Source organism: Leptopilina boulardi, unplaced genomic scaffold (assembly GCF_019393585.1).
Source record: "Leptopilina boulardi isolate dan_hultmark-lab unplaced genomic scaffold, ZJU_Lbou_2.1 LbouV2_229, whole genome shotgun sequence".
Lineage (NCBI taxonomy): Eukaryota > Metazoa > Arthropoda > Insecta > Hymenoptera > Figitidae > Leptopilina > Leptopilina boulardi.
Genome location: NW_026137784.1, coordinates 1412712 through 1430655, shown reverse-complemented (window position 1 = coordinate 1430655; position 17944 = coordinate 1412712). Strand labels below are relative to the sequence as shown.

General features: G+C 31.9%; 1 protein-coding gene across 8 annotated transcripts; it reads left to right on the top strand.

Moving 5' to 3' along the window:
- Window positions 1-42: 42 nt before the first annotated feature.
- On the top strand, window positions 43-15690 carry LOC127280104 (protein PRRC2C). 8 transcript variants are annotated; one of them, XM_051302907.1, is made up of 17 exons: window positions 43-191; window positions 1752-1899; window positions 1979-2227; window positions 2294-2456; window positions 2876-3142; window positions 3808-3900; window positions 4185-4471; window positions 4545-5109; window positions 5310-5633; window positions 6137-6507; window positions 6569-8077; window positions 8136-10025; window positions 10177-10371; window positions 10447-11407; window positions 11489-11628; window positions 13129-13390; window positions 13529-15690. In XM_051302907.1, exons 2-17 carry the CDS (start codon window positions 1807-1809, stop codon window positions 13678-13680), a joined length of 7521 nt encoding a protein of 2506 aa, XP_051158864.1. In that variant the 5' UTR covers window positions 43-191; window positions 1752-1806; the 3' UTR covers window positions 13681-15690. The 8 variants fall into 8 exon arrangements, with proteins under 8 accessions (XP_051158864.1, XP_051158863.1, XP_051158857.1 ...); XM_051302906.1 differs by having other exon boundaries at window positions 6134-6507; XM_051302900.1 differs by having other exon boundaries at window positions 5310-6038.
- Window positions 15691-17944: the final 2254 nt, after the last annotated feature.

The following is a 17944-nucleotide window of genomic DNA, read 5'->3' as shown; positions in this document are numbered from 1 at the left end:
AGAAGAGGCCGAGAGTCGCGCATTCGCCATCTTGGTCGATTTGTGTGAGTAGAGAAGAAGAAGTTTGGAGTGTGTCTCGCAGGTGCGGTTGATAATAAGTGGAACTGTAATCCGTGGCGATCCGTGCTTTAAGTAGTTTTATTGGGATTTGAACCCGTTTGTGAATTCGCCACCCATTTGGACGGACCAAGGTGAGTTGATATTTCCAGAATTTAATTTTCCCGTGCGGATCTTTTTCTTACGTGGAAGCTCCTCCAGGTTACTTTTTTCCCCCCTCCCCTCCCCCTTCTGTTGGTTTATAAACTCTACCGTTATTTTCATTATAATTAGTTGATTTTACTTTTTTAAAAAAAAGTGATTGTGTTGAAATTAGGATTTTTTTTTTTTTTAGAGAGAAGCCATTGTTTTTCTCGGGGGATTTTTGACATTAGTGATGGGATAAAATGGGGATGGGTTCCGTTTACTTGTTAAGCGTCTCAATTTGAAATAAGCTTTATAATTTCAAGGTCGTTTTCTTCTGTCGCAAAGTCGATGTCGTTTATGATCGCAAATTTCGAGGTCGTTGGACAAAGGTTTTCCGTTGTCGGCCAGCGAACTCCCGCACCCCCCTCGGTAAACTTTCTTACGTTTTATTGCTCATATATTGCGACGCTCTAATTTCTTTTTTTTTTTTTGTTGTTGTTATTGGTGAAAATTAGTGATTTTATTTTAAATTTTGTATTAAATTAGATTTGAATAATAAAATTGCTTGTAATAATGAATTTTAAAATAAAAAGTTTGACAGATTCAATGCGCGCTGTTGTTAGTCGTTAAAGATAACTCGTGGAGACATTATCATTTAATTCAAAGAGCCCAGTTTGCCTTTCACGGTGCGTCTTCACAATATTTTTCTAGTTAAAATAAATTGTAATTTTTAAAGGACTAATTTTTTTTTCTTTAAATAAATTTTATTTTTAATTTCTATATTTTACATTTATGAAAGTTTGTTTCTTTTGTTGACAAATACAGTGGTATCAATATTATTTTTTTTTTGTACTCGTTTCTTTTTATTATTGTTCGAATGAAGACAATTAAATTCTTTCTTTTTTTTTTAATTTGATTGAAAAATATCTAATTTTCTTTTGGTAGATGATTTAAAATATGTCATTTACATATGATTGTGTATTGCACAAACGAATTTTTTTTTTTTTTCAAATTTGTCATTGGCAATAGATATCAGTGTTGTTATGACGTGATAAGTAAGAATGTCAATAGGAAAAATATTATTTTCTTTATCTTGATTCTTTAATAAAATACTAATTTATTCAAAACAAAAAGTTTTTTTTTTAACAATAAAAAAGGATTAAATAGTTAATTGGAAAAAAAAAAAGTTAATTCTTTTGTGTGGATAATTTCATAAAATGTCAAATCACAATTTTGTTCATGACTCACCAAGGATGAACGCTTTAGCCAATCTATCTGTAATGCTCCAGTAAAACAATTCTTTTATTCAGTAAATCAAATCAGTTATTTGCCTTGAAAAATTTCAAGGTTAAAATATTTTCAATTTACTTTTATTTATTATTGTCATAAGTAAATTTAAAATACACATGATTATTATTGTTTAAATTTATAATTTTTTTTTCTATAATAAACAAATTTATTTTCATTTTAACGTAATAACGACGTATTTGTCCTTTGAGAAATTTTTAAAGAATTAGAAAATGATTTAATTTTCTATTATATTTTTACTTGAATTTGTTTATTTTCAGACAAAGGGTTCGTTCGTTGGGTCTGAGTAGTACTAAATGGTTGCCTGCAGACAGCATGTCTACTCTGTCGGGGATTGTGTCGAAGGGGGAGAAAGGCAAATCAAAGTTTCAATCATTAGATATCAATAGTTTGTATCGCGTGAGCAGGGTGAGTAAATTTTTGTTTTTTTTGTTTTTAAAAATTTTTTGATTTTCTTTTTTTAATTAAAAATTTTATTTTTTCCTAGGGTGAATCTTTAGAACAACAGCAACAAAAAAGTACATTACCGCGCAAACATGGAATGCAAAGTTTGGGAAAGGTGCCTTCGGCACGGCGACCACCTGCTAATTTGCCTAGTTTAAAAAGTGAACACAGCAGCAGCGATCCGGCTGTAAGTCTTGTACCAAGCGGTGGCAGCGGTTGGGCTACAACTAAAGAAGTTTCATCATCAACAAACACAACTACCACAACAGCAAACACTCTCGACAGCAATAATGTAATTTTTTTTAAAAAAAAAGCAAATTTTCCCTTTCTGATTTTCTAATTTTGTATTTTTTTTCAGACAAATTCGTCCCAATCACAATGTGTAACTGGCACCAGTCCTTCATCAACAGTGACACAGCATCCGCCATTGCCAGGACAACAGAATTCTTCATCACCTCATCCATCAGACGTAGGAAACAAATCATCATGGAGTGCAATTATGAGCAGACCCGGAGATGTTGGTATGTTTTATTTCATTTTTAAAATAACTGAAAAAATTAATCCAAAAAAAAAAAAAAAAAAAAACCCACGTGTTTAAGAAATTTATAAAATAATAAATTGTCCTTATAGCCAAAGAAGAATCAATTTTGCATTTGGCAATGTAGCGTTCTTAACGAGGCGACAAAATGCTACCTACGTTAATTCTAGATTTAAGCTTTTGATATTCTGTGATTAAAAGTATATTTAAAAAAAAAAAATTCCTGAAAATGTATTTTTGAAAACATATACTCTTTTTGTAAAATTGCTTCATCCGACTCACATTTTATAATCATTGGGAGATTTTTTTTTTTTTAGAAAATGATTTGTGATTTGGATGATTATGATAATGATAATAAAAAAGCGCTATCGATTTGCGATATTTGGTCGGCGTAATTAATAGGTCCACCCGTCATGACAACAGTGATCGGTTATGCGAGTCTCGTGGGGGGCGGGAGAGGGTCAAGAAGTTCCCTCGGACTGAGTTTCCTCGCCCACCAGTCCCCACAGTTCCAACACGAGTTCCCCAGTCTAAGTGGTGGACAGCCCCCTGCTTCAGTCTCCATTCAGAGTCAGATCCAACAGTCCTCGATGACATCCAATGCGATTTCGGTCGCTGCTCTTCATCATTCATTGTTACAGCAACAGCCACTTTCCCACAACCACTCAGGTGGGACGTTACTTTCCTCGCCAATTAAATAATCTCTCCTAGATTCAATTTCGTCTTCACGTAGAATTGCTTTGAAAAAAAACAATGACCGTTCCAAAAAGAAAATTAAAAAAATATATTTTCAAAAATTCAAAAAAAATACTTTTGTAACGGTCTTCCTAAATTTTTTTATTTCGTTCTTCATTTTTTTAGAAAATTGCATTACATTTTCTTTGTCTCATTATTTATGATTTTTCCAATTTTTTTATGCTTTCACTTATATGAATCGCATAGATAAAATTTTGTTCAAATTTTTTTGAGCAGATGCAGCTACCATCTCCTAAAAATCATGTCACCATATCATTAACACTCTTCATTTTTTTTTTTTTTTTTATATAAATATTTACCTGAAATTTTGAAAAAATCGGATAAAATTTATTAGTTACTCGTGAGGACGCTGCTTGCCAAAAAAAAAAATATCCCTAATTTTTTGAAAAAAAAGGAAACCAAGAAGAAAAATGGTTGATGCATCTGCTTTGCCAGAAGAGAAATTTAATTTCTTTTTTTTTTGTTTTGCTGTTCCATTTTCTTCAAATTAGCAAATATTGCAAAAATTAGTTGTTTTTTTTCTCGGTAATGAGTTTATTAAAAAAAGTAAAAATTTTTTTTTTTCTCTTGACGTAAAGGAGGTGGAATAGCAGGTCAGCAACAGCAACAATCTCAACAGAATCGAGAATTAAATGCACAATATGGTCCTGGGCCAAGTCTACGACCCCAAAGTATGTTTCTAAATATTTTTTTTTTTTTTTATTGGCGTTTAATTTCTCATTCATTGGTTGAAATTTATTCTCACGCACTGTAATTAATAATATTTTTGGATAATTGAAAAATTTTTTAGGTCTATTTGAAATTTTTTTCGAAAAATAACAGGAATGTATAGAGGAGAATAAATTTGAAGCGAAAAGAAAGAGATTTGTTTTTGAAATATGTATGTGTGTAGAAAGAAAAGAAAAAAAAATTGATTGGCAAATGGGGAATTAATTTCTTTTTAAATATTTTACAGCCGAAGGAAGTTGGATACAAGGTGGAAGTCGTGCAGCAGGAGGAGTTGGAACCGTGGCAACTGGACCCGGAAATGGGAATACTCAGGTGGCCCAGGGCCCCCTTATAAACATCGTATGTCCACCAGGACATACAGAGGGACCCAATGGAGGTCGTCCGAACTTGGCCCAATCGCCAGGCATGGCTATGGGCCAGGCAGGCCCGCCAAACAATCAAAGTTCAATTCCCTCTGGTCCTCATCAAGTCGGTCCAAATGTTCATCATTATCGAGGAATTATTCCCCCTTTTGTAAGTTTCAAAAAAAAATCAAATTAAATTTATTTTAAAAAATTGATAATAAAATTTATTTTATTATATCTAGATGTATAGAGGAAGCTTTCCTCAAGGAGGTTTCCCCTCGCAATTCACGGGAAATATTGGACCGGGAGGTCCACGACCTAGATTTAACTATCCGCCGGAGCGTTTTACAAATGCGCAACGTCAACAATTGCAACAACAGCAACAACAACAACAGGAACGAGATCGCCAAAATCCGCCGGACGATGAACAATTGGTGACTCGACCTATTATTAAAGAGGAAGATCTTACAAAAATGGACGATATATCACGTGACGCTGGTTGGGCAGCTCATGATGTTATTGATTATAATCAGAAATTAGCATTCAGCGACGATGAACTCGACGCTGAGCCAATTAAAGATGATAAAAAGGAGATAAAAGAAGAAAAGAATGATGAAATTTTAATTGATGAACGCGATAATAATAAGCTGAGAGATAATCGTGATTTAAAGGAAAATCGCGAACAACCTCCATTACGTACATGGAATCAAAATACATCACCTCGTGATTTTCGTGGTTCATCCAATCAATCAACAACTAGTGGTTATTCATCTCAGCAACAACATCGTTCAAATCATTCCTTGAGAGGTAGAAATTTATTTCAATTTCTAAACAGAATTTTTTTTTTTCTAATTTAATTTATATGACTTTTTATTTCAGATAATTTTAATTACGAATTTTTATTTGTACGAATTTTCCATTTGTTCAAAATTACAAATGCTCGAAGAAAGAATTAGGTTTTTTTTTTTTTATGGGAAATTTATATGATTAATTTCTTTTTTTTGTAGGTGTTGAAGAAGAGGAAATTTGGAATCAACGTCGCCGCGAGCAAGGCGAAAGAGTTGCGTCAGCTGTTGAAAGAGCACGTCAAAGAAAAGAAGAAGAGGAGAAACGTTATCAGGAGCAAACAAAGCAGGCGGCAGCGAAAAAATTGCAAAATTTAGAACAAAAATTAAAGGAGAAACAAGCTAAACAAAAAGATGATGAATCATCGGAAACAAAAGTTGTAATAACAACAGTGCCTCCAGTGTCAATTCCAGTGCCCGAATGGGAACGAGATAAAGAAAATCGTGATCGTGAAAGTCAAGAACGTTCACGTACATCATCAGAGGGTAAAGAAGAGAAAAGAGATTCTCGCGGGGGTGGTGGTGTTGTTGTTGTTGTTGGTAGTGGTGGTGGTGGTGGTGTTGAGCAGGTGTCAAGTGAATTTCGCGAGAGAGCATCATTTATAAGACAACAAGTTGATAATAATCGCGAACAACGTGAACGTGAACGTGATCGCGATCGTGATCAACGTGAAATGCGTGAACGTGATCCGCCAGCTTTTTCGCGTCATTTTCAACATAATTTACCGCCACGTTTTCAAAAACAACAAGCAGAAAGAAGTGGTGTTAGTGGCACCGCGTACAATCGAGTTTCACCTAATGCCGAACGCAATATCACCTCACAATCTGTTATCACCTACTCACAGCAAATTGAGCCCAACAGATGGGTTCCGAATCATAATAATTCATTGAGTAGGTGTCTTTTTTTTCCCTGCCCTCCTTTTTTTTGCATGAAATTCTATTAAATTTTTTTTTAAATTTTTGAATTAATTATTATTTTGATTTAGCAGATCCGATGAAAATGTCACAGCCTCAGCGTCGAAGTAAAGATTCTGATGTTACAAGTCCAATGGATGAGGAACGTCCACCATCGCGTGATCATCGTGGACCACATTTATCAAGAGATGAACGTTATCGTCATTCATCTCATCGTTCTTATGACAATCGTAAACCTGGTTATTATGACGATTATACACGTGGCTATAAAGATTATGAATATGATGATAGACATTCACGCGATTCTTGGGAACGCGACAGACACTATGACGATAAAGATAACAGAGAATCGAGAGATATGAGAGATCGTGAACCAAGAGAAAGAGATAATAGACATGGAGATCGTGATATAAGAGACAAGAAAGATTACGATCCTCATATGAAGGTAAATTTCATTTTTTTTTGTTTTTTATATTTTTTTTAAAAAATGTATTTTTTTTCAACAGGTATCGAGTGCAGATTCTTTCGATGAACGTGATAATCAACGTGAAAGAACTGAGAGTAATGAATGGCGTGGCGATGATCGACGTGATATTCATGATGATCGTAATTTACAAGAGAGATCATCGTCATTTGATAATCGTCGAAATATACCGCGCGATGATCGCTCTGAACGTAGTGAACGACCACAGAGACCAGATTCACGTGACAGTAGAACATCACGTGAATCAAGAACATCGTTGCGCGATGAAGATTTTCATAAATCACGTGATAGCGGCTCATGGATAAATGATCTCTCCGATTATGAGGAATCAAAGAAATCCGATATTATATTCCGTGATGATATACGTGAACGTGATAGAAGACAACCGCCAGGACCAGTGACGAGGGAAAAACTCGAAGCTGATGAATTAAAATCAGAAAAACGTTGTTTAACACAATTGAAACGTGGTTCTATTGAGCAAGAGAAGAAAATTGATACACTAAAAGAATTAACAGTCGATGGTAAAAAAGAAACTGAAGTTTGGAATAATAGAAAATTGGAAAGAACTTCAGAAACATCAAAAGTATGGGCCGATGCTGTTTCACCGACATTTGAAAAGGAAGAAGAAAAAATTGAATTAAAGGAGGATAAAATTGTTGGCGACTTAAAACAAAGTATGGAGAAATTAAGTGTTGATAAAAGAGAAGATGTTATTGAAGAAAGTAAAGATGATAATAAAGATGATAAACGTGAGAAATCATCGAGAAATCGTGCAAATAGTGGAAGTTCAAGGGGAAGAGAAACAAGAGGAAGACAATGGGGTGGTTTTAATGTATATAATCAACGTTGGCGTGGTTCAGAAACAAGAGGTAGACGAGGAGGTTCAAGAATATCTGGTAGGCCCGGCTCGGCAAGAAGTGGATCCTATGGACATACAGATTCAGAAATAAGTGGCGATGAAATTTCAAGTTCAGCGGAATTACCAAAGGATGAAAGAAGAGCAAAATCGCCAAAATCATTTCAAAAAGGTGAAAAAGAAGATCGCAATCGTGAAATGTCAAGACGTGACGATAAACGAAATGATTATTCACAAATTCGACAGGATAATAAAAGACCTGGTTATGATGGTAGACAAGGTTTTGCACCATCTGGTGAACCATCGCGAAGAGGAAGAGGTGGTTATCGATTGCGAGGAACAACAACTGGAGGAAGAATGGAGGGCTATGGTCCACCTTCAAGTAAAAGTCCATTTTCATCAGAAAGAAGTATGGATGAAAAAAATGTTGGTCAACAAAATCCAATTACAACAACAACAACAACAACAGAAAATGATGCAAATAATGGTGGTAATTTAGAATCAACGGATGATAAAACAATTGCTAAACAACAGGCATTAACTGCCGGTATTACCGGAAGACATACAAAATCTCCAAATCAACAAATTAAACAGGAAAATCATACAAATGCAACATCGAGAAATCAAAGCAGAAAAGACGAGAGACCTAAACGAAATCACAGTGGAAATAGAAAGGTAAGTCAGTTTTTTTTAAAATTCTTTTCTTTATTCTAATTTTTTTTTCCCCTTTCAGACTAGAGACATGAATAGAGAAACAAGATTCCGAGGTGTCGTTGGTCAAACGGGTGGTAATAATATTTCAAAACAAAATTCATCTGACATTGGCAATGAAGATTGGGAGACAACATCAGAAAATAGCGATGAACATATTGATGATAGAAAAGATTCACGTAATAATCGAAAACCATTTAGTAGAGGAGGTGCGAATCTTGGTTCACAATCGCGTCGTAACGATCAATTGGGAAATAATCGTGATCAACGTGATAAAAATTCCAAGTCTTCCAGTGGTGCATCGTCACGTGCGCCAGGTGCTGAAAAACGTAACGTTCAAAATACAGCGTTTAATAATCAAAGAAATAATTCATCAAATATACCTCCATTGATGCAAAATGTTCAAACACAAAATGGTAGACCAAGAAGTCAAGGTTCAGCAAATGTTCAATTAAAATCATTAAATAAAGAAAGTACAGTGAATCGTGTCGATGAAATAAAATTAAATGATCCAAATCTTGTGAATCAGGCATTAAATGATATAAATAAAAAATCAATATCAAAGGACAAAAAGCCAAATGATGGTGAATCAGATACAAATAATTATTCAACTGGTGGTGATGATGGTGTAAATAGTACTGAGGATAAAATTGATTCCGATGGATTTCAAGAGGTACGTTCAAAGAAAAATGTTAAAGACTCGAGACATAATTTAAAAGATGATAATAAAACAATAACAACATCATCGTCATCGTCGTCAATAACAACATCAACAAGACGTGATAAAGAAAAAGAACGTGAACGTGAAAGATCAAAATCAAAATCAAATGGTCCACAGCCAACGCCACAGCAAGTGCAAAAAATTCCAACACTATTGGGACAGCCAATTTTACCGCCAGCAAATATGCCGCAAAAATCATTTGATCGTAATGCAAGTCGTCAAAAATTGGCACCACGCTTTCAAAAACAAAGATTAGCGAAACAACAACAACAGCTTGGTAGCGATAATGAGGGCAAATCGAATAATTATATAAAAGATTCATCAAGCGGTGGTCCAGCGCCACCGCCATCGGTTAATGCATGGGATAAACCATTTACAAGTCAATTGAGAGCAAATTCACCATCTGGTGTTACAACTGATATTCAATTAATATCGGGATTATCAACGCAAACTGATCATGTACATGAGGCAAATGAACAAACAACATCAGGTGGCAGTAGTCAAAGAAATTCGCCAAATTGTGATAAGAAAATAAATAAAGATATTGATAAAAATGTCACCGACACAAGTTCACCGCCAGTTCAAACGCTTATTTTTGAAAATACCAATTATTCAAAAACAACGAAAACAAATTCATCCGATTTGGCTATGAAATCAAAATACTCAAATCATATGAAAACGCAATCGAGAATTGATAAAAGAGATATTGATGATGATGGCAATCAAATTCAACAACAACAACAACAACAAGCTCTATCGGCTGCATTTTCAACAAAACCTGGTGATATTATTAAAGAAAAAAATCAAGAACCAATACAAATGCCTTTGTCATTTAATAAAAGTGAAGATAATGCGGACATGAAGCTGGACTTTACGTTTGATTCAGATCTTTCACAATTGACAGAGGATAAAAGTAAAAGTTTAGGTATAACAAGATCAATACATATAACTGGCGGTCAAAGTAGTTCAACTGCTGAATTAAATTTAAAAATTGCATCAGTTAAAAAAGTTTGGGAAAATGCACCGCCAATGCCAACAGTTGTTGAACATGAAGATGGAAATGTTGTTAATAATGCAAATAGTTTTCCACAAGCATTTGTGGAAAATAATGACGATGACAATTATAGTCATCAACAATATAATCAGAATAATATGAAGAATGAAATTGCAACTTCAACAAATGTTTGCAAGGTGAGAGAAAAGTTTGTTTTTTTTTTACAATTTTTTTTTAATATTTAAAACTATTGAATTTAACAAAATTAACAATTAGTTTTTCGTGAATTAACTTATATAATAACTGTGTCCCCTGAGGGAAAAATCTGACTCTTTGCCTGATGCGCAGCTGGTTCCCCCGCAGGTAAAGCCGCAACAACAAACTTCTGGTGGTAGCGCTGCGCAATCTGGTTCTTCTGTTCAAGGACCGAGTCCCATTGGACCAGGACAAAGTCCCATTGGACATCCTCCAGTTAGTCTTCAGGGACCACTTAGTCCTCCACCTTTCAATTCCACTGGACAACCGTCTCATATTAATTATCAGGTATTATTTGGTTTTTTCATTTTCAGGAAAAAAAGGAATTATTTTTTTTTTTTTTGACAAATTTTTCATTTTCAGGAATTTCCCCAATATCCTGGTTCACAAGCGGCTCAATACGGTAGCATGTCTGCAATTCCATCGCCACCGGCAATGCTCTATAATACCGGATCTGGTCAACTTCCAGCACAAGCTGGCGGCCTTTACGGTGCATTCCAATTAGATCAAAGTCGATCGCCATTTACTCAATACCCTCCATATGCGCCGTCCTTACAAAGTTCATTTAATCAACAAAATGTCTATTTACAACAAGCACCGCCACATGCACCAAATGCACCAGCTCCCGATATGTATCAAAGTAATTTATCACAATATCGAATAACAACAGCCGCTGCGCCTCCATTTGGACAAAATCAACAATTAAGCAATAATCCAAATACAGTGCTAATATCGTCATCATCAAATTCATTAATGTCGGCTAGCGTAAAGCCATCGTCACAATCAATTGGCGCTATTGGAACAAAAGCACAACATTTTCAAGCTCAATCAGCGCCACAACCAAATCAATTGGCTTACATTCCATATGATCCAAATCAAGTATTGGGTGTGAGTGGTAGTTATATGGGTAATTCACAGCTTGTACAAAGGCCAGGACCAAATGTTCAACCATCGGCAAATAGTTATTATAGTGCAACATCGGCTGATGTATTCCCAGGATCACAAACTGGATTTTATCAACCTGGAGGCGGTGCACAACAAACGGGAACACATTATGGCCTACAGGGTTTTGGACAACATAGTCAAAGTTTAGCAACGGGTAATGCTGCACCTGTTGGTTTACAAAATTTTAGCTCACAATTTTTATCGAGCTCGGGATTACAATTGGCAGCGCAAGGCTATCGTAATCCAACTGGTGGATTACCAGGACCCGCTAATGCGGCGGCAACATTTTTAAGTAAACATCAACAACAAGAACAACCGAGACAATTGAAAAGCCCATCGGGTAATCAACAGGATGTATTGACCTCTGTTTTTGGTTCAAGTGAGTGATTTTCTTTTTTTTATATAATTTCTATTATTTTTTTTTGAGGTCTGTAAATTAAATTGTTCTTTTTTTTTTTAGCCCCACAAATACCATCGCCAAAATCGAGAAAACAGCAAACATCCTCTCAACAACCACAACCGAGTCCTACGCAACATCATAAATATCAACAATATCAGGGCGTCAGTCAGTCTGCTCTGGTAAGCAGCTACACTAACTATGTATGTACCATTTCAATTAATTCTTCTTCTTCTTTCTTCTTTCTTTTTTCTATAATTGCATTTCGTTAAAATACCTAAAATAGAAATTTTTTGATAAAACGAATTAGAAAATATTTCTTCAAATAATACTTATCTTTTTTAATCAATTAGTTTGAGAAAAAAAATATCTTTTTTCGAATAAACAAAGGAAACTAAATATAAATTATTGTATCCATTGTATTTCATCTAAGTATCGGACTATTTTTTTTCATGGTGATAATTTGTAGAAATTCTTTTCGAACACTCCAAAAAAAAAAAAAAAGCAGAACAAAAAACCTAATTTAAAATTCAGATGGACAATTAAGGACGTTCATCCACGGAAATGCAGACCTCTTGAAAAAAATAATTAATTAACATTTAAATAATTAAAATAATATTATTAATTGTACTTTCTGAAAGATGAGATATTAATTTTCAAGAAAAAAATTTAAAACTTGCAAAATTTATTTATTTATACAATTTGCATAGGATAACATTTTTTTGTTGTATCGCTTCTACAGAATTTTTTAAAAATGATTCGATTTCAATGAAATATGGCTTATTTTCTTCGGAAAATGATTCTCTACAACTTCACCGTGGGATTTTTTAAACAAGCAAGCCGTTTGGAAAATATGGCTATTTGTTTAAAAATTCAAATTTTTCTTTTAAACAAATAGCCATATTTTCCAAACGGCTTGCTTGTTTAAAAAATCCCACGGTGAAGTTGTAGAGAATCATTTTCCGAAGAAAATAAGCCATATTTCATTGAAATCGAATCATTTTTAAAAAATTCTGTAGAAGCGATACAACAAAAAAATGTTATCCTATGCAAATTGTATAAATAAATAAATTTTTCAGGTTTAAAATTTTTTTTCTTGAAAATTAATATCTCATTTTTCCGAAAGTACAATTAATAATATTATTTTAATTATTGAAATGTTAATTAATTATTTTTTTCTAGAGGTCTACATTTCCGTGGATGAACGTCCTTAATTATTAAAATTATTAGTTAATTAAATTTTCAGATAGATTTAATAATAAAAAAAAAATCGTAACAACTTTAAGGGTGCTTAGCCCATTAACATTAAACTCAAATTAAAAAGTTAAAAAATAAAACGATAAATAAAATTTAACAAATTTTGAATGTACAATTTTCAAAATAAATTATTTTGCGCGAAAAAATTTTTTTGTTAAATAATTAATTAATTTTGAAAATTGGGTAAAATCAATTTTTTTTTTTAGTTCTGTTAAAAACTATTTTTTGCTTCGAGATTATGTTGAGTTAAACCTTAAATGAAATATAATGGACTGACTAAATTATTATTTTTTTTTGTACTAAATTTCTATAATTTTTTGCAATTTATTAAATTTCTGTATTTATTTTTTTTTCTTGTCGCATGTTATTGTAAAATTTCAAATTAATGTATTCATCTACAAAAAAAATATCGTTTTTTTTTCCTCTTGCGATAAAAAAAAAAAAAGGTTCTACAACAAAATGTTCGTGGAATGGGAATGCCACCACCGCCTCGTGCAGGACTACAATCTTCTCAACAAAGATATCCACCTCCAATTCAAAGGCCTGTGGTTCCATTTCCACCAGGACCAAATAATCCTTCACAGCAACAACAAAATTGTATGACAAATCCACAACAACAGCAGCAATCTCAAATAAATCGTCATCGAACGAATATTCATCAACAACAACGCAATATGAAAATGCAACAACAATATTATTCTGGCTCAGGTTTGTATATTAAAAGAAAAAAATATTAAATAAAAAAACAAATTTGTAACTAACAAAAAAAGAATCTAAATTTTAATTTTTTTTTTTTTTTTAATTACAAAAAAAAAAAACTATATTTAATAAATAAATATCTTATAGGCAACGTAAAAATGGATTCCAGTGATAAAGTTGATTCTCATAATGATAAAATTGCCGAGAACAATACAGGAAATCAATCTGGAAACAATAAATCTAATATAAATCAACAAGACAGCGATAATAAGGAGGAAGTAAATCAACAAAATGAATAATCAGCAAACTTTTTTTTAAAAAAAAAAAAAGGGAGAGATATTTATAGAGGAAAGATTTGCTATTACTCTCTCTTTCACTCTCTTTTTCTCCCTTTCTTTCTCTCTTTTTCTCAACAAATGAATGGCTTTCTTGTTCACTACATGATAAAATGCGAAAAAAAAAAAAAAAAAAAAAAGAAAACGTTTCTGCTTATCTTCGTTGCAAGACGTGCTTCGGTTTACATATATCTTCTACAAAACCTCTATTTTTCTCCCCCCTCCCCAAAAAAAAGAAAAACAAAAGCCAACAAGTGGCATATGAACTAATGTTTCTTTTAATTTTTGTTTTTCTCGGAAACAAAATTCGGGGCTTTTTTAAAATACCCGAATTCTTCTCCTAGTGTGAAAAAAAAAACCTTTAGGTTTTCTAAAAAGTTTTTTCTTGACCGTACAAAGTGAAAGTTTACTCTTCTCACATATTGTCGTCGTTTGTGTGCAATTGTACACAGAGAGAAGTAAACATAAATGTAAATTTTTTTTTTAATTTTTTTTTTTGGCAAAAGGCAATGTGAACTCTTGTTAATCTAGATATAATATGGTGAAAAAAAAAGTGGAAGAATAAGTAGGTGTTTTATAAGACGCCAACGATCTTTTTACGCACCGTCATTATATTATAAAAAAAAATAAGTGAAAAAAAAAAACGGAAAGACTGTCATCCGTGCCTCCGAGTGCGGTGGAAGAGATAAAAAAATTTTTTTTCTTTTATTTTATTTAATCACTAAATCCTTGAAGAAAGCTACGCCACCAAAGGATTTGGAAATTGATTTCCCATTGAAAAAAAAAGAAAAACAAACAAAGTAAAGTCATTTTTAGTATCATTTTTTCGACTTTGCTATTCATGCTCATTGTATCAATAGCTCGTATCGCAGAGCGAAAGGAGACTAAACTTAGCAATAAATAATAAAACGAAAAAACTTACAAAGGAATAATTATCTACTGCCATTGGAGGAAAATTCCCCTCGAGAGGATGATGAAAAAAAAAAAAAAACATTTGTCTTCTCAAAAAAAAAACTCGGACGTGTCTTTTTGTAAACTTTGTATTTCAAAATGAGAGATCAGAGGATGTAAAGGAAAAAGAAGAAGAAGAAGAAAAAAAATGGAAACGAAAGAAAAGTAATCCCGTTGACGGGCTGCTGCACAAAAGGCATATTGAGACGTTTTCTAAAACATATATGTTTTTTGAAAAATGATCCTTCTTTTTTTTTTTTTTTTTATAGAAATTAGTGAAAGATATTTCCGATATTTGCTATTATAATTTTTTTTTTCTTTTATTATATGTTTGCACGTGTACACTGAAAAAAGGTTTAAAAAAAAAAAAAAATTTGAATGAAAGTAAAAAAAAAAAAGAAAAAAAAATGTAGAGGAGTATGTAAGATTCTTTAAACGTATATAATTATTAAAGGTATAAAAGAATGAAAAGAGAAAAAATGTTCGATCGTGTTCTACTGCTTTGATGCGGTATTTTTAAATTGTGTCTAAGGCACAAGGGCATTGGTACGGGGGTCTGTCGATAGTTCAATCAGAAATGCGAAAGAAATGAGAAAAATCTCATTTTTTTACTTTTGCAAATTTTCGACCAAAAAAAATTTAAAAGAAAAATAAAGTTGTATAACTCTACGATCGATTGACAATGCGTGATATAAGACCTGTAAATATTGTTTTATTTGAAAGACTGAATTTTGTGTGGCCGTCGTTGTAACAATTCCAAGGTACTTTTTTTTTTTATTTATATATATATTATTATAATTTTTTTTTTTTTTTTTTTTAATTTTACTATATATTATTTCGTTGAGTCAAGCGTGGCGGTTCCGAGTTGAACAAATAGAAAAAAAAAAAGGAGCGATAGGACAGACCCACGAATCTAACCCAAAGTGCCTGTATTTTTATCTGTATTGTAGTTAGTAACGTGACAACAGTAACTTATACACTTACCTGCTACATTATTAATAAATAAAGGGAAACATAACGTTACTTTCTTGTAATACTGAACAAATTTACCCAAATGATTAACAAAAAAAAAATATATATATATTGGATGCAGCAGGACTGAAATTTTTTTTTTTTTTCTCGTCAATGACAAATAGCTTCAAATCATTTAGTTTTCGAAAATATAAATATTAAGCTTATCGCATCTTTTTTTTTAATTTTTTTTTTTTAGAAAAAACTCGACCCTATTCTTAAAAAATTGACTCTGAGCAAAGTGCTCCGTCTTTTCATTCTGCAAAAAATATATATGCCTTTGTCAAGATTAAAGCGACTGTTGTTACTAATGTTAGTATATTAAAATTTTGTTGTATAGAATTAAAAAAATACTCATTAAAAAAAAAGAATAATAGAAATCGCTTTATATTCTCTTCTATTTTCTTTAAAAAAAAAATCAGTAATAGTAAAATTAAATTTCCCTTTTTAATCTAAATTTATTATTTAAAAATGTTTAACTAAAAAAATTTAATTTTCAAAATTTTATTTATTTTAAATTTTCTTTTCACAGAGAAAAATATTTAAAAAAAAAAAAACTAAAATACTTGCATTTGTAACAACAAATCGATTTTTTTTTTCTAAAGCGAATCGGGCGTATTGGTAAAAAAAAAAAATTTTTTTTGATTTTATTTTTTGGTTTTGCCAAGCCCATACGAAACTCCATAAACAATTGTACATAATACTAAAAAAAATCACAATGTTGATATACACGAGAAGTCATCGAAATTGTTATTAATTATATAGATGAAAAAAAAATCCAGAAATTATGTTAAAATAATCGTAATCCTTTCTTTTATTTTTTTTTGTCCCTTTTTTTATGTTCTTTCTTCTTAAAAAAAAATAAAAATATTAGGCATATATTGTTCTTCAACGAGGCGATAAACAAAAGGTCACTAGTATAATAATTATGGGTTATTAGGAAATTGTATAACTCCAAAACCGCCAGTAGCTATACACGTGGAATCTTGTAATTCTTAAGCTCAAGATTAAAAAAAAAAAAAAAAAAAAATTGATAAAAATGAAAAAAAAAAACTAAAAGATTACGCCAATTGTACCGTCGACACGTCGTGATCTGATTTAACAATCTAAATCTTATATGACATTACAAAAAAAAAAAAAAAAAAAACTTTGAGACAATTTCACAACTCACATATATAAAAAAAAAAACAAAAAAAAAAACATTACGCTTGTGGTGTAATTATTGTCTTTAGCTGCAATTGTAAATTAAAAGAGTTGCAGTCGGAAGCGAGTGACTCTTAAACGTGAGTGCTTGGTTTTGATTACAACTTAATCTTGAAAAAGTCTTTTATATCTCAATAACCCTTCTTAAATTACGTAAATTATTATTTTAATTAATAACTCACCTTCTTTTTTTTCATTTAATCCCCGTTTTTGTATAATAAAATTAAAATTTATTTTTCTAATTTAAAAAAAAAACTAATTTAATATTAGAATTTGTTTACGCATTATACATTTTTATTTATTTAATAATAGATTTCTCGTTATTTTATATATAGAAATACTTTTAAATTTGGATTATTTATCGTATTTCTGCAAGTTTTAATCTTTATTTCCTCGAACATCCAACAATTCAATTGTTTATTTAATATAAAAGATTAATTTTAATAATATAAAACGTCAAAAACTAATTGTTTACAATAATAAAATTAAATTAATAGAAAATTAGTGGCGCCATCTGTTGGTGACTCCCGACGTACCATAGAAATGACTTTTTTTGGTCCTTTTTGACGATTTTCCATTGGAGAGATAGGAAAGTTGAGTTAATTGAAATTTTTCATTTAGGAGCGCTGCTGTACCGAAATTTTATCTACCCATCCCTGGTTTTCACTTTTCTATTGAAAAGCTCTCATTGGTCAGTTTCATATTTACGCGCCAACAGCAACCAATGAGCGCGCACCTCATTCACCGCGTAAATATGAAACTGACCAATGAGAGCTTTTCAATAGAAAAGTAAAAACCAGGGATGGGTAGATAAAATTTCGGTACAGCAGCGCTCCTAAATGAAAAATTTCAATTAACTCAACTTTCCTATCTCTCCAATGAAAAATCGTCAAAAAGGACCAAAAAAAGTCATTTTGCAGGTACGTCGGGAGTCACCAACAGATGGCGCCACTAATTTTCTATTAATTTAATTTTATCATTGTAAACAATTAGTTTTTGACGTTTTATATTATTTACAATAATTAAAATTAATCTTTTATATTAAATAAACAATCGAATTATT

Excerpts from the sequence above, each read along its gene's own strand:
- LOC127280104 (XM_051302899.1), top strand. The coding sequence starts at position 1,807 with ATGTCTACTCTGTCGGGGATTGTGTCGAAGGGGGAGAAAGGCAAATCA. Across the intron at positions 11,408-11,488 it reads GACCTCTGTTTTTGGTTCAA|CCCCACAAATACCATCGCCA; the intron begins GTGAGTGATTTT and ends TTTTTTTTTTAG. Across the intron at positions 11,629-13,128 it reads TAAGCAGCTACACTAACTAT|GTTCTACAACAAAATGTTCG; the intron begins GTATGTACCATT and ends AAAAAAAAAAAG.